We start from the raw sequence: 12,826 nt of genomic DNA, 5'->3' as shown, positions 1-12,826 counted from the left end.
TCAACAGACAGAAGTACCTGAACTTCCTTGGACATCTCATATTGCCCCTGGGAGCTAGGGCCTATGTTTTAAAAACATGCAAAACTCCCTGATTCTGACACTTCACCCTGAAGTTTAATCTTTCCATGTGAAGGCCAGGCCATGAGAAAAAGTTCCTGCCTTCAGGGCATTACATCCTTATGAATTTTAATTCTGTCCCTGGTTGAGGTTCGGGGTAGAAGACAGAGGTGCAGTGTGCCTTATTCCCCACCTCCTCCAGAACTCAAATGAATCATTATTTTCATCGTCATAAAATATTACAATTATTCAGCACATATTTTAAGAGGAGGTTGTTTTTTAAAGGTATTGGAAGCATATCTTTTGTGCAGCAGAATGTACAAAGCACCTGTACAGTTAAAAGAATGATAATAAAATGACTTTTTTGAGGTGAGGGCAGTAAGGAGGGGGGGTGTGGCATTCCAGGCAGAGAGAACAGTGTGGCCAAGGGTACAGAGGACGAAACGGGTGGTCAGTCCCAGAAGTGCAAAGAACGGTGTGGAGACAGATGAGGAGGGGAGAGCCAGGCCCAGAGGGGCCTTGTGGGAGCTTGAGAGCTTTAATCCTGCAGGCGAGAAGGAGGAAGCTCTAGCGGCTTCTAAGGCAGGGCAGCGATGTGGTCGAATTTGCCTGGGAGGAAGCTCCCTCTGGCAGCCATGTGGGGACGCAGTGGACAGGGAGCGGGGCTGGAGGCTGGAGGCCAATAGGAAATGGTTGATTATAGACTTGGGGAGACCAGGAAGTCAGCCCAGTGAGACCCAATCAGGACCAGATGGAAGAAATTGAAGCCTCCATCCATCAGTCCATCCAAAGTATCCAGTGCATCCTTCCATTCAATCCATTCGTCCAACCAGTGCTTACCATGCACCTGTTGTGTACCAGTCACTGTTGGGGAACTGGGCATACGGCACTGAACAAAAGACAAGCGCCCCTGCTCCGAGGGCACTTCCATGCTAGTAGAATGGACAAGAAATTCTATGTGGCATTAGAAAGTTGGCCAGAGCTATGGAGAGAAGTGAAGCAGGAAAGCCCTTGCTACGAAGGTGACAGGAGCAAAATGGCCCTCCCTGGAAGAGGCCATTGGGCGTGATGTTGTCTGTTAAGCATGACTCAGCCCTGCTGGGGGCCCTGGCCTGGACTCAGGACACTGGCCGGGTCCCCGCTGCCGCAGCCTGTGTGACAGCACTGGGCGCATGTCCCCCGGCCCCCACAGACCTCTCCCTCTCCTGCAGCCGGGGTAGTGATCCTGGTACAGGCCGACGCGGGTCAGCCCTCGGGGAGAAAGTGCAAATCCAAACTGGTGCCCGGCTGCCTCCCAGCACTGGGGGATGCTGGTGCAATCTCAGGGTCCGCTTGCCACGTTTCCGCCACTGCAGGAAAACCTGAGGCAGTATGTGGACCGCATCTTCAATGTGATCACCAAGTCTGGGGTGAGCTGCCCGACCGTCATGTGCGACATATTCTTCTCCCTGAGGGAGTCGGCAGCCAAGCGCTTCCAGGGTGAGTTGCTCTTCCGTGGAATACACTTACATCGGCTAAAAATAGCTGCAGTCCCCCGCCGGGTAGTTATCTTCCCACCTGCCATCTGTTTTGACAGCCCTTGCACTGACTTAAAAACAACAACAAAAAAAGACATTCCAGAGTCTCATAGACAGTACTGAATGCAAACGGTTCTAACCCATCTAGAAGGCTGGCGTGAATCTAGAATCAGCGGACAGATGTCAGAGCACAAACGGAATCCTGACGGCCATTCCTCTCCATTTGTGTTCCTGGTGTTCACGCGGGTTCTGCCGGGAAGCCAATACCCTCTTGGCCACTGTCTCCTAATTCCTCTTTCCAGTTGTCCTCTTCAGGGTGAGCTGTCAAAATCCCAGGGCCTCCAGCCATCTGGGACCAGAAGGCCTTGCTGGCAGAGCTTTCTCATAGTTTTTATGTTAGGAATGGAACGTTAACGCATTCTGTGTTCGGCCCCTCTCTAGTTTGGAGAAGCTGTTCCTTTGCTGAATTTTCCAGCAGTTCCTTCTTGCGGTATATTGTTTAGTGCTGTATATATGTCATAGAATTCAGTGCATCACTGAATTTCCAAGGACAAGACGAGTCCGTCGGGGAAAGCCCTTTCGCCCCTTTTTGCTGTCAGCAAACACAGAAGAGACTAGAAAGAGTGGCCTGAGCATTTGGGGAACTGAGAAATGAAGGCTTTCCCAGTGATCTGAGTATAGTTTTTGGAGCTCCTGCTGTTTAATGGTGCTGATCCCTTGTGTACCTCGTAACTGCAGGTACAGCAGGCACACTAACTCCTGGCCTCGGGACACAGGATGTAGTCAGAGTCCATGGAAGGCCAGGGTCTTGGAAGCCATCCTTCCCAGAAGAGAGGGGAGAACTGTATGCAGTCTTTATGAAATGCTCATGGAGGGGCAGGTTGCAGTAAATTATAAAGCCCCTCTAAGACCGTGATGATGTGATCTCCCGAAGGCCTGGCAAACTGGCTTTTTCTTTTTTTCCTGGTTACAGATGACCTGGACGTGAGGTACACTGCTGTGAGTAGCTTCATTTTCCTGAGGTTCTTCGCTCCTGCCATTCTCTCCCCCAACTTGTTCCAGCTCACCCCTCACCACACAGTAAGTGAGCCTCGCAACACTTCCTGTGCTGTCGGTTCTTGTAAATTAGCATGTACAAATGGGCTTGGTGCCAGGTTCTTGCAGAGCTGTGCTGGCAAATGGAAGACACAGTGCTGTTCTTAAGGCCATTATATTGTAAAATGGCTTATAAACGTGTCACACCCCTGTAGCTCCCTTAGTCTACAAGAGGGTTTAGCTGTCTTTCTGTTTAAGTTGCATCAGCTCTGATTAACTGTACATTTTGGAAGGAATTAATACCATTTCAGAAAGTATTTGGATGGTTTGGCCAAGCTTTTAACTGCTGGTCTCTATTATTGTGTCTGTGCTCCCACCCCAAGGAAAAAATGGAGTACTTACAATCATGTACAAATATTTATTCAAACAACAAATATTCATTGAGTATCTACTACGTGCTGAAAGCTGGGGATATAGCAGTAACCAAAAGAGACTCACCTTTCATTGAACACACATTCTATTGGAATGTGACAAATAGTAGCAGATAAGCAGATAAAAACCTAACGCACCAAGTGGTGACAAGTGCTTGGAAGGAAAATAAGCCAGGGTTAGTGATTGGAGAATGGTGGGTCCATTCAGGGGGTTTTCGTTGTTGCTGTTGGTTTTGTGTTAAACTCTCCAAACCTTTTAAAGGGTAAAGATAAATCCACCAGGCATTGTCACCTGGGAGACTCAGAACTGATAACACAAATAAACTTGCGGTGATGTTTCTAATTTTAAGATGCTCCTTTTGCGTGTTGGGCAGAGTGGGGTGATGTAATGTGGCACTTTTCCAAATTGGCTGTGCGTAGGAGCCATCTGGACTTCCTGGTGAACTGCAGGCTCAGGAGATTTGGATTGGCACCTGAGATTCTGCATTTTTAACAAGTTCCCAGGTGATACTGATGCTATCGGTCCACAGATGACTCTTTGAGTAGTGAAGCTTTAAATGAACACCTTTAACACTTGAACTTGAGCAAATGAACTTGAACACTTCAAATATAGTGCCAGCCTCAGCTCCTGGAGATGTTGCTTGCATATTTATTTCTGTTTACTCACAGAGAGTGTGCATGTGCACCCTTGTTGCAGCATTTTGGATTATGTCATTCATTTTGTCAGCTGTGTAATTCTGGGATCAATCATAATATTTATACTAAAATTGGAAGAAAACTAACATTTCTCATTTCCTGTCTTCAATAGGACCCACAGACTTCTAGAACTCTGACGCTTATTTCAAAGACCATTCAAACTCTTGGCAGCTTATCCAAATCAAAATCTGTAAGTCTTTTTTTTTAAAATCATTTTCTGTCTTTAAGTACACTTTGATTTTTTATCTCCTTGAAAATATAACTGAAATATCTCACATGAAAAAGAAGTACATGTATAACCTTTTTATGAGGATAAGGAAAAATAATAAAACCAGCCCTCCCTCAACCAGTTTAAGAAGTAGAATATTTCCAGTACCTTCCAAGCTGCCTCTTTGCTTCTGCATTGGTATAAGATTTTGCTTTTTGAGAGGAAAAGTATGAAAGACACTTTCTTCATAACCTGAGTGGAACAGCTATGCACATCCAACTTGTATCAATAGATTTGGAAGGTGTTTGAACCTCATCAGTTTAGCACTGCCATTTGGTCTGTGGCAGAAAGCACTTATTCTAAATCAATAATGCAGGGCCTTCTCCCATCCAGCTTTGCTGCTGGTGGAACTCTGCCTGGAGTATCTGAGGACATCCGCGCTGTATGGAGTGAGGTCCTGAGTGGCTGGACAGGGACTCAAAAGCCAAAAGCTTGAGGCTCTCTGTGTGCGCTTAGCCCAGCATGGGCTGGAGTAACCCAGCTCCTCCTGCCCCTCCCCTCCCCCTGCCTGGCACCAGTACACACGTTCGTATTAACCCTTTTGATGGCAAACCTGTTTTTCTCCTACAGCCACTGCCGTCCATTTTAAACTGGTTTTGCCTCTTTTAAGATGTTGATTCTAGAGGGCAAGGGGGATCCCACGAAGTATCTGTCATAGGCTCTTATCCCTCCAAAGGTTGCCCCATTTTTCCACAAGAAGATGCCTAATGATTAACAGTTTTGAGGAAGTTTGATGCTAATGTTTTACAAAACCTTGATGAAAGCGTACCGTGGGGATGGGGCCCAAGGCGGGGTCAGTTTGAGCAGCAGCGGTGAGGGCCTTCCCCAGTTACCCTCACAGTTCTGACTTGAAAGGGTTAAACAGTTACTAGCAGAAGGTCCCCGAACCCCAGTTCCCTTGTCCTCCGTCCTTGATGATGACTCCAAAGTCAGGGCTGTGGGTGAGCCAGGGCCGCATCGTTGCAGATAACCAGCCCTCTTCAGTGGCAAACTGCATCCGTGAAATAAAAGATATAGTGTGGCTAACAGTAGGCTGATTGTACTAATTTCTCTTCTCCATCCAATCAATTCCAGCTTTTGCTTGGCTGGAGACTCTTGGCCGTATAGTCAAGTTCCAGATGTCCTACGCTCTGACTTAATTGCACTTTAACACTTAGATTGCTTGATGATTTTCCGAATATGAAAATGAGGTGGGTTTTGTGGTTTGCCAGCTAGTCGTGGCACTTCTACTTCCATAGCACTACTGAAGACCTCTCACATGTACCCCCTTCTTCATGCCTCAGAGAAGCCCTTTGAAGGGTCGATTCCGTTACCCCCAGTTTGCGGATGAGGCATCTGATACAGATAGAGGCTCTGTGGTTAGCACAGGGTCCAAGGAGAGGATGTGGCACCATCAGGGCTGGAAACCAGGCCTTCTGATGCCAAGTCCATGCCACAGCCCACCTTCTAGATGGCCAATTCTAACAACTTCTTAAACTCCAAAATCCAGATTCTAATCACCCAATACATGGAAAGGGTACATAGTCATTTTTACCAAAGGACCCTTTTTCCCAAAGAATTCGCCAGAAGGTTCTTTTAAGTAGCTTTTAAAAATACAGTTCAAATCTAATTCATCTTATATAAACGTTTTAACATATTTCTATGATTTAAGGTCAGTTATACCTGAGCTAAAATCTCTTAGACAGCACTTGATACTCTGTTTCATTTCCCTATGTTACATAGGTTTTCCCGTTTGCTTCATTATTATAATTTAGACTTATCACAATTCATTTCTCTAGATTGGTTAACTTTGGGACATGAGCCAAGACATTTTTAGGCTTCATTAAGTAACCTGTTCTGTTTTAGGCCAGTTTTAAGGAGTCCTACATGGCTACATTTTATGAATTTTTCAATGAGCAGAAATATGCTGATGCAGTAAAAAATGTAAGTATTGACCCTAATTAACATATACTTACTTTCCTCCATATCATATGTTGTTCCTAAGAGACAGAGTTGTGTGTGTTTGTTTTTTTTAATGGGAGGGAAATTCATATAACATAAAATTAACCATTAATTATTTTAAAGTATAAAATTCAGTGGCTGTTCTAGTTTCCAGGCTGTTACGACAAATACCACACACTGGGTTCGCTTTAACAACAGAAATTCACTGGCTCTCGGTTTCAGAGCCCAGAAGGTTTGCTAGCCTCTAGGGTCGGTAGTGTTGGGGCTGGCTGGCAAATCCTTGGATTCCTTGGCTTTCCCGTGCCAAGGTGATGTCCTCTGCTTTCTCTTCTGGGCTCTGTTGACTTCCAGCTCCTCCTCAGGGCCTTCTCTTCCCTGTCCAATTTCCTTTGCTTTTAAGGACTTAAGCCATACTGGATTAATGCCCGGCCCTCCTTCATTTGGGGTGCACCTTAATTAGTAACATCTTCAATGGTCCTGTTTACCAATGGGTTCACACCCATAGAACCAGGGGTTGGGACCTGAACATGCCTTTTGTGGGGGACACAATTCGATCCCCAACAGTGGCACTTAGTACAGTCACGATGTTGTGCAGCCATCTCTACTGTCTAGTTTCAAGACATTTTTGTCACCCCCAAACAGAGCTGCTTTTGAGCTCTTCTTGGCATGACTCCCGTCTGGAACCTGATATTCTGTGGTTCTCATCCTTCTCTTTTGGTGTCTAAATTCTTCCTCTCTAAGCTGACCTGCCTATTACACCTGCACAGAATGTTGCTGTAGTGCCCTACTCCCAAGCCTAGGATCTTGGGCCTGTCACCCTCATTTATTCTATGAGTTTCTATACTCCAAGGACCCCAAATGCCTTACAGAGTAGAGCCATAGAGATCCCTGGGACTCCAGACCCAAAGTTAGGGGGCACAATTCCTTGGGAAGGAACTCTACTGGATCCTAAAATTTTGCTTTTTCTCTGCTATTTAGAAGCAATCTCAAATATTTCTAGCTCACAAATGATTTTTAAAGCCTGTATATAGAGGAGAAAGGAAGGGACCAGAACTCATACCAGCCACCATTTTCGATCTTTATAGCCATCGGTTGATGGAAGTAATCCAAGTATGTTATGGAGCGGTCGAATTGAGCAGAGAAGCCCTACCCTGCCAAGGCATCAGGGGAAACTAGTTACAGAAAGATGAGAATGTGGTGGTGGGAGCGAGCCTCCCTCAGGCAGGCAGGGATAGGGTCCTGGGTAAGTGCTGTACTCTCCACTGCTAAAGACCTTCCCGCCAAATTCACGATACCTCGGATTCCACCAGGAGAGTCACCTTTGGGCTAAAATGCAGGTGTCTGTAGGTGTTACCTGAAGCCTGGCTGTGCTTCTGAAAGAGTAACTGACACCTTTTCACATCAGGGTAGGGCAGAGGTAACCTGAGGGTATGGGTGAGTCCTTCCCTGGAAGGGTTAATGGGGCAAGGTGATGGGCGGGAGGCTAGAAGCTTCTGTGGAAGCAAGCACAGAACTCCCAAGATTCTCACAGAAGAGCTGGTTTCCTGGGAGTCTGGCTGTGCCTGCCTTCCCAAATTCTTCTGTCAGATTGAAGACACAGAGTGTCCTAAAGCCATCATCTCTGTGTAAGAATGAAGAGACTTTTAAAGAGTCATTTCCCTTTTAACGACATGATTTCTTTCTCCCTTAAGTTCTTAGAATTGATTTCGTCCTCCGGGAGAAGAGACCACAAAAGCATAGAGCAGCCCATCCTGCTTAAAGAAGGGTAAGGACTCAGCCTGCTGGAGCCAGAGTGGGAATGAGAAAAGTGTGGATGGATGTGGGGCTTCCCTGTGTCTCCCCCCCCCACCCCAAACCCCAACAGATTTTCTTTAAAATATTTTAATTAATTTTAACTTTTTTCCCTTTTTTTAAGATCCCCAGAAGTAGGAAAAATTCCATTTATCTCAACACAACTAATACATTGTTAAAAGCCATTAAATGGGACCATATCCGGCCCCCATGGGCTGATGGTTTCCCATGTCAAAGATAGTCTGGGACCCTTTGTGGACCCCTTGGCCTTGAACCACCAGTTGTCTGGCTTGGGGGATGTAGGAGAAGCATGGCCTCTTTGGTCCATTGCTATTAAATTCATTCCTCACTAAGTGCTGCCTAAGGTGTTAATAAGATTTGGGCACCATTTATTTTCATTTCTCTTTTTCCCATTCTTTGATGCTTTTGCAAAGAGTGGTAAAGGAGGAGGAAGAAGAAGACAAAAGTCTGCCCACTTCAGAGAGGGACTGAATTACCCCTGAATAATCAACAGTCTCTGCCAAAGTGTGCTATGACGCTCATTCACGTTCCTGAGTCCAAGGCCTCTCCTTCCCCTTCCACCATGAAAGAAAGGGGTCAATATCACACCTCTAAAATGGCCCCGTATTAGAAAACCAGAGAGTTGGAAGGAACATTAATGGAAATTGGATCCAACTTAACTTCAGCCTGGGAATTCTGCTCTGGTGTTCTTGATGTCCTTTGTTTATACTTCTCTGTGAACAAAGCAGCGTGCAAGATGACCTGATGCCTTGTTACTGGTACTGTTAGAAACCCCACCCGCCTTCTAGTTCCTTCTCACGTTCATCATGTGGCATCGTTCCCAGATCCCTAGTCAATGCCTCTAGTCTACTCCACACTGCCCACCCTGCCTTACAGCTGAATTTACTCAAACCTGAGTATCCACAGACCATCCTTGAACCACAACCTAATAGCACTGTTTTCATTATTATTTTTCTTCCAATGAACTTGCTTTAACTTATCCATGTCTTAAGCAATAATACCTGTATAACATGATTAATGTGCTAGTTACGTGTTTTTCTAATATATGTTAAATAAATTCACAGCTTTCATAGTAGAGAATATCCACTATATACCTCCTAAAATCATTTGGTTCCTCACAAGGGTTTCCATATCGTATGTTCAGAAACTCTGCTTTAAAGAAGGGTGGCTCTAGCGTTACAGACATGGCCACACCAATAAAAGTGCAGTGGGACCGTTACCCTCTTCACACTTCTCACTGGACTCCTGCTAATGCCCCTGACAATTACAGTCCATCTCCTCAGCAGCTGCCTCACACTTTGATTCATATGGAGGTTTTTGTCCACTGAAACACTTGAGATTTTTTACTCCATGAATCAAGACTCCCCTTCTTGTACTTCTCCTATATCATGTCCTAAAACCAAGTGTAGCACTTTGCATTTACCCCGGCAATGGAATCTTGGAGATTTGGACCTATCATTTCAGCTTTGAAGAGCTTCTGGGTCAACCAGCCTGCCCTTGGCATGTGCCAGTTTGATAGCCATATCTTGTCTGTATTCATCGTGCCATCAATAGGCGATAACTGGTGCTTCTTGGGGGCTTTCTCTGTGCTACTCACAGGAGATGATCAGGTTCCCCAGTGATGCTTCTTATGTGTCACCCGCCAGGATGCTGAACTAGACCATCACGCACCTGGATGCTTAACATGTATTTGCTGAGTTGAATTTATCATGCTTACGTGTAACAAAAATATTCTATTTTTAATCCAAGGCTTTCCACACCATTCACTAATGACTTTTAAAACCTCTGCCTTCCCAACCCCATCTATTAAATGTGATCCCAGTCAGAAATATTCACCTGATAAATGAGTTACCTGGCGTAAAACCTGGCAGTTAGTAGATCCTCAGGAAATACTTTCTCATTAAAAGAACCTGGTAGACTTCTCTCCAGTCAGTGCTGGGAGGCTGAACAAATCTATTCAACCTTACATGGGAGATTGATGGTTTCTAGAAATATAGTATATAAATAAATTTATGTAAAGCATCTTATATTTAAGATCCCAAGAAAAGTATATGTTAAAAGCAATCCCACAGCCAAAATATTTACAATAAGAATTTTTACTCTCTACCTGTTGAATGATCCAGAGTCTTTGAAAAATTATTATTTTAACTTTGTGGACCTGGGGCCCACATCCTCCTCAGTTTGTCCCACCAGTGGAATCCTCACTGGTCCATGCAAAGCCTCTCCTGTACGCTCCCGCTCTCAGTATTTATTGTGTGTTCTTCTAATCCTCCTGCATAGGTTTATTTGCTTGTATGTTTTCTCTGTTCTGTGTGCACTTGTTTTGAATTTTACATTTACACTTAATTTACTTTTCTACTCCCCTACTGAGGGGCACCCAGGTTGCCTTCAGCACTTTGCTGCCTCAAACTCTGGTGCAATGCACATCCTCCTATATATCTTGAATGATCTGTGCAAAAGTTCCTTTGACCCCATGTCTTGCTATATCATGGTTACCTAAACCAAGCTATGCTCACCTCCCACGTTTCAGTTCCTTAGTGTAATTGTATGTTTCATGTTCTTTTAAAGTAAAATATGTATTTCATTATTTTTTTCCTAACTTTCTCACTCCCATCACCCCCAACTTTGTTTTTCCTATTTAATCTTTCTCCCTCTGTCCTCCATTTCCTTTGGTCTGATGATTTTCTGTCTCTCCTTGCTCGGCCTGCCCGGCTGCTGGGTTAAGGACTCTTAAACTAACAATACAGACAGTTGATGGTAATAGTCCACCCAGGTAAGACGTCAGGAGTCAGTTGCAAGTCCCCTGAGCTGGGGGAAGATCTGTGGCTTGTGAGCAACGCCTGCAGGAGGGTCTGTCTGGACGTGGGAACGGCTGTTGTGACTCTTTGGCACATTTGGATGCTGTTAGCAAACCTACAGTCTAACCTCGAGCCCAGTTCCTAAGTTGAAGAGCCCAGCCTTTCCCCTGTGCCTCTCTGGCTTCCACGAACACCTCTGTCCATTTGTTTCAAACAAATTACTTCCCAAGGGGTGGGACACTGTGTACGGAATTTGGCCGATATGTATCAAGGAACCTGTGGTAAATCTAAGTCCTATCAATGTACATTCCCTTGTACTCTTTGCGGGATTGTTTGCCAGGTCTCTGCATTTTTCTTTGTCTCCTGCTCTTTGTGAAGCTCCTCATTTGGAAGGGAAGAGTCCTTGTGAAACTGCATCTCCTCTTGATCTGTTACTCAGGAATCATAGCTGGCTGACTTCTCTTCCATGTGTTTTGTATCAGTTTCCACCATTTTGATGAGCTATTTCAGTCTGCAAACCTTTTCTGTCCTAATCCTTTCTCTTAGACGTGACTTACAGTCTCCTCTTCCTGAATCTCAAGGAAATGATGACAGGTGCTGGCAGCCTTCATAGCGAGCCTGACTAAACCAGCAGCTGGTGAAATGGGAACCCAGACCCTATGTCCTTGCAACCAAATGTCCCCATGGTCTCTTATACTTTGGGTCATGGGGAAGAAAGGACTTGCCTTCTCAAGAACTCTGGACCAGAAGACACTCAAATGCATGAACACCCGGCCTATAAAAGCAATTTCCATAATGTAGTACTGGTTCCGAAGGGAGAGCCATTTCCTCCAGGTCCCCAGGCTCCCCAGGATAAGTAGGGGGGCATGTCTGCCTCCCATGACTTGGTACGAGAACCCGGTGGGCCCTCTGATGTTGGGTCCATGATACAGCTATTTTCCAACCCCCTGCCAATTGATGTTTCTTTTCTTGAGTCTGGTTTGGTTCTTCCTTTTTATGGGATACCGGAAGCAATGGGAAGAGGTGGAAATATCCCATCTATTGTTACTGAGGTCCCTGTTTCTCTCCTGCTCCGTGAATTTCTCTTAATGGCACGTGGCTCGTTGGATCTTTCTGTAGAGGAGTATTGGGGTGAAGCAGCAGCCACCACACGAGAGGGTTAAGTGCTGAAGGGAACGGAGAGCCGGTGTGCTCAAACTGTTGGAGATACAAAAACCTGTAAGACCTACAATAAAGGTTTTGTTAATGAGTTGCTTCAAATGCCTCTCACTTTGCTTCCAAAATACACCTACACATGGCTCTGTGAAACTGTTGCTAGCACATTTCTTTTTAAGAGCATTTCTTGTTGATATTTTTAGTAGCACAGAATGCTGTTGAAAGACTCAGCATGGGAGAAGGGGAGAGGTTGGCTATTTTGTCAGAGTTCTTAATAAAACTCACCGCCATCACCTTACCAACTTAAAAACTGGTCATTTAAAGTTAATGCTATTACAAGGGCTAATTGTTTCAAAAGTAGAGGCCTTTGCCTTTTGATTTTTTTAACCTTACCACTTGGAATAAAATTATAAAGTGTTAAAAATCCACATTCTTCTTCAGGTATCATAAATACGAAAAGTGATGAAGTACCCCAGGCCTTGTAAGTGTGAGGTGGCTGACTGCACGTTTGGATTCTGGGTTATGTTGGAGTGGGAAGGGCTGTGCAAGACGTAAGAACGTGAATGCAACCAGCGTGTCTTGTTTACAACAGGTTCATGATTAAGAGGGCACAAGGAAGAAAACGCTTTGGAATGAAGAATTTTAAGAAAAGATGGTTTCGCCTGACAAACCATGAATTTACCTATCAGAAAAGCAAAGGTAACAAGAAAGGTTCGCTTTTTACTTGCTTTCACTAATTCCTTTATTCAGAGGGACCACGAGACCAGTTTATGCCCGTGGTGGGGTTAGCTTCTACTTTTCCCAAGAGAAAACTAAGAAACCAAAAAGTGAACACTGAATGGGCTAGTGAAGACGCCCAGCCGTCTCACCATCAGACAACCTGCAGTGGAGGGAGGGCCCCCAAGCAACTGGATTTTAAGCAAATTCAGAGCTCGCGGCTTCACCAAGGATTTTGTTTTAATTAAATCCATTGTTCTTTCGTTCCTCTGCTCCTTTGAAGGGTGAGGAAAACTCAGTCTTGAGGGAAATCGAATTCCCTATAAAATCAAATGCAAATGTAACTATCCTCGATATGTTCTTTTTTCCCTTCCCGGAATCTCTTTCCTCCTCTGGTTT

General features: G+C 44.9%; 1 protein-coding gene across 2 annotated transcripts in view; it reads left to right on the top strand.

The window, feature by feature from the left end:
• The window catches only part of RASA3 (RAS p21 protein activator 3), a 212,021-nt gene that overhangs the window by 181,807 nt on the left and 17,388 nt on the right, over positions 1-12,826 (top strand). The window contains exons 14-19 of one of the 2 annotated variants that reach the window (XM_037806929.1): positions 1,413-1,536; positions 2,548-2,654; positions 3,849-3,926; positions 5,850-5,927; positions 7,637-7,710; positions 12,303-12,421. In XM_037806929.1, coding sequence (XP_037662857.1) covers positions 1,413-1,536; positions 2,548-2,654; positions 3,849-3,926; positions 5,850-5,927; positions 7,637-7,710; positions 12,303-12,421 — 580 coding nt within the window. The remainder of the gene's footprint in view (positions 1-1,412; positions 1,537-2,547; positions 2,655-3,848; positions 3,927-5,849; positions 5,928-7,636; positions 7,711-12,302; positions 12,422-12,826) is intronic. The other variant, XM_037806930.1, reaches the window with a different exon arrangement.

The sequence above is a fragment of the Choloepus didactylus genome, chromosome 17 (assembly GCF_015220235.1).
Source record: "Choloepus didactylus isolate mChoDid1 chromosome 17, mChoDid1.pri, whole genome shotgun sequence".
In the NCBI taxonomy this organism is placed as follows: domain Eukaryota; kingdom Metazoa; phylum Chordata; class Mammalia; order Pilosa; family Megalonychidae; genus Choloepus; species Choloepus didactylus.
Note: the sequence above shows the minus strand (reverse complement) of the source record. Positions and strands in the feature narration are given on the sequence as shown.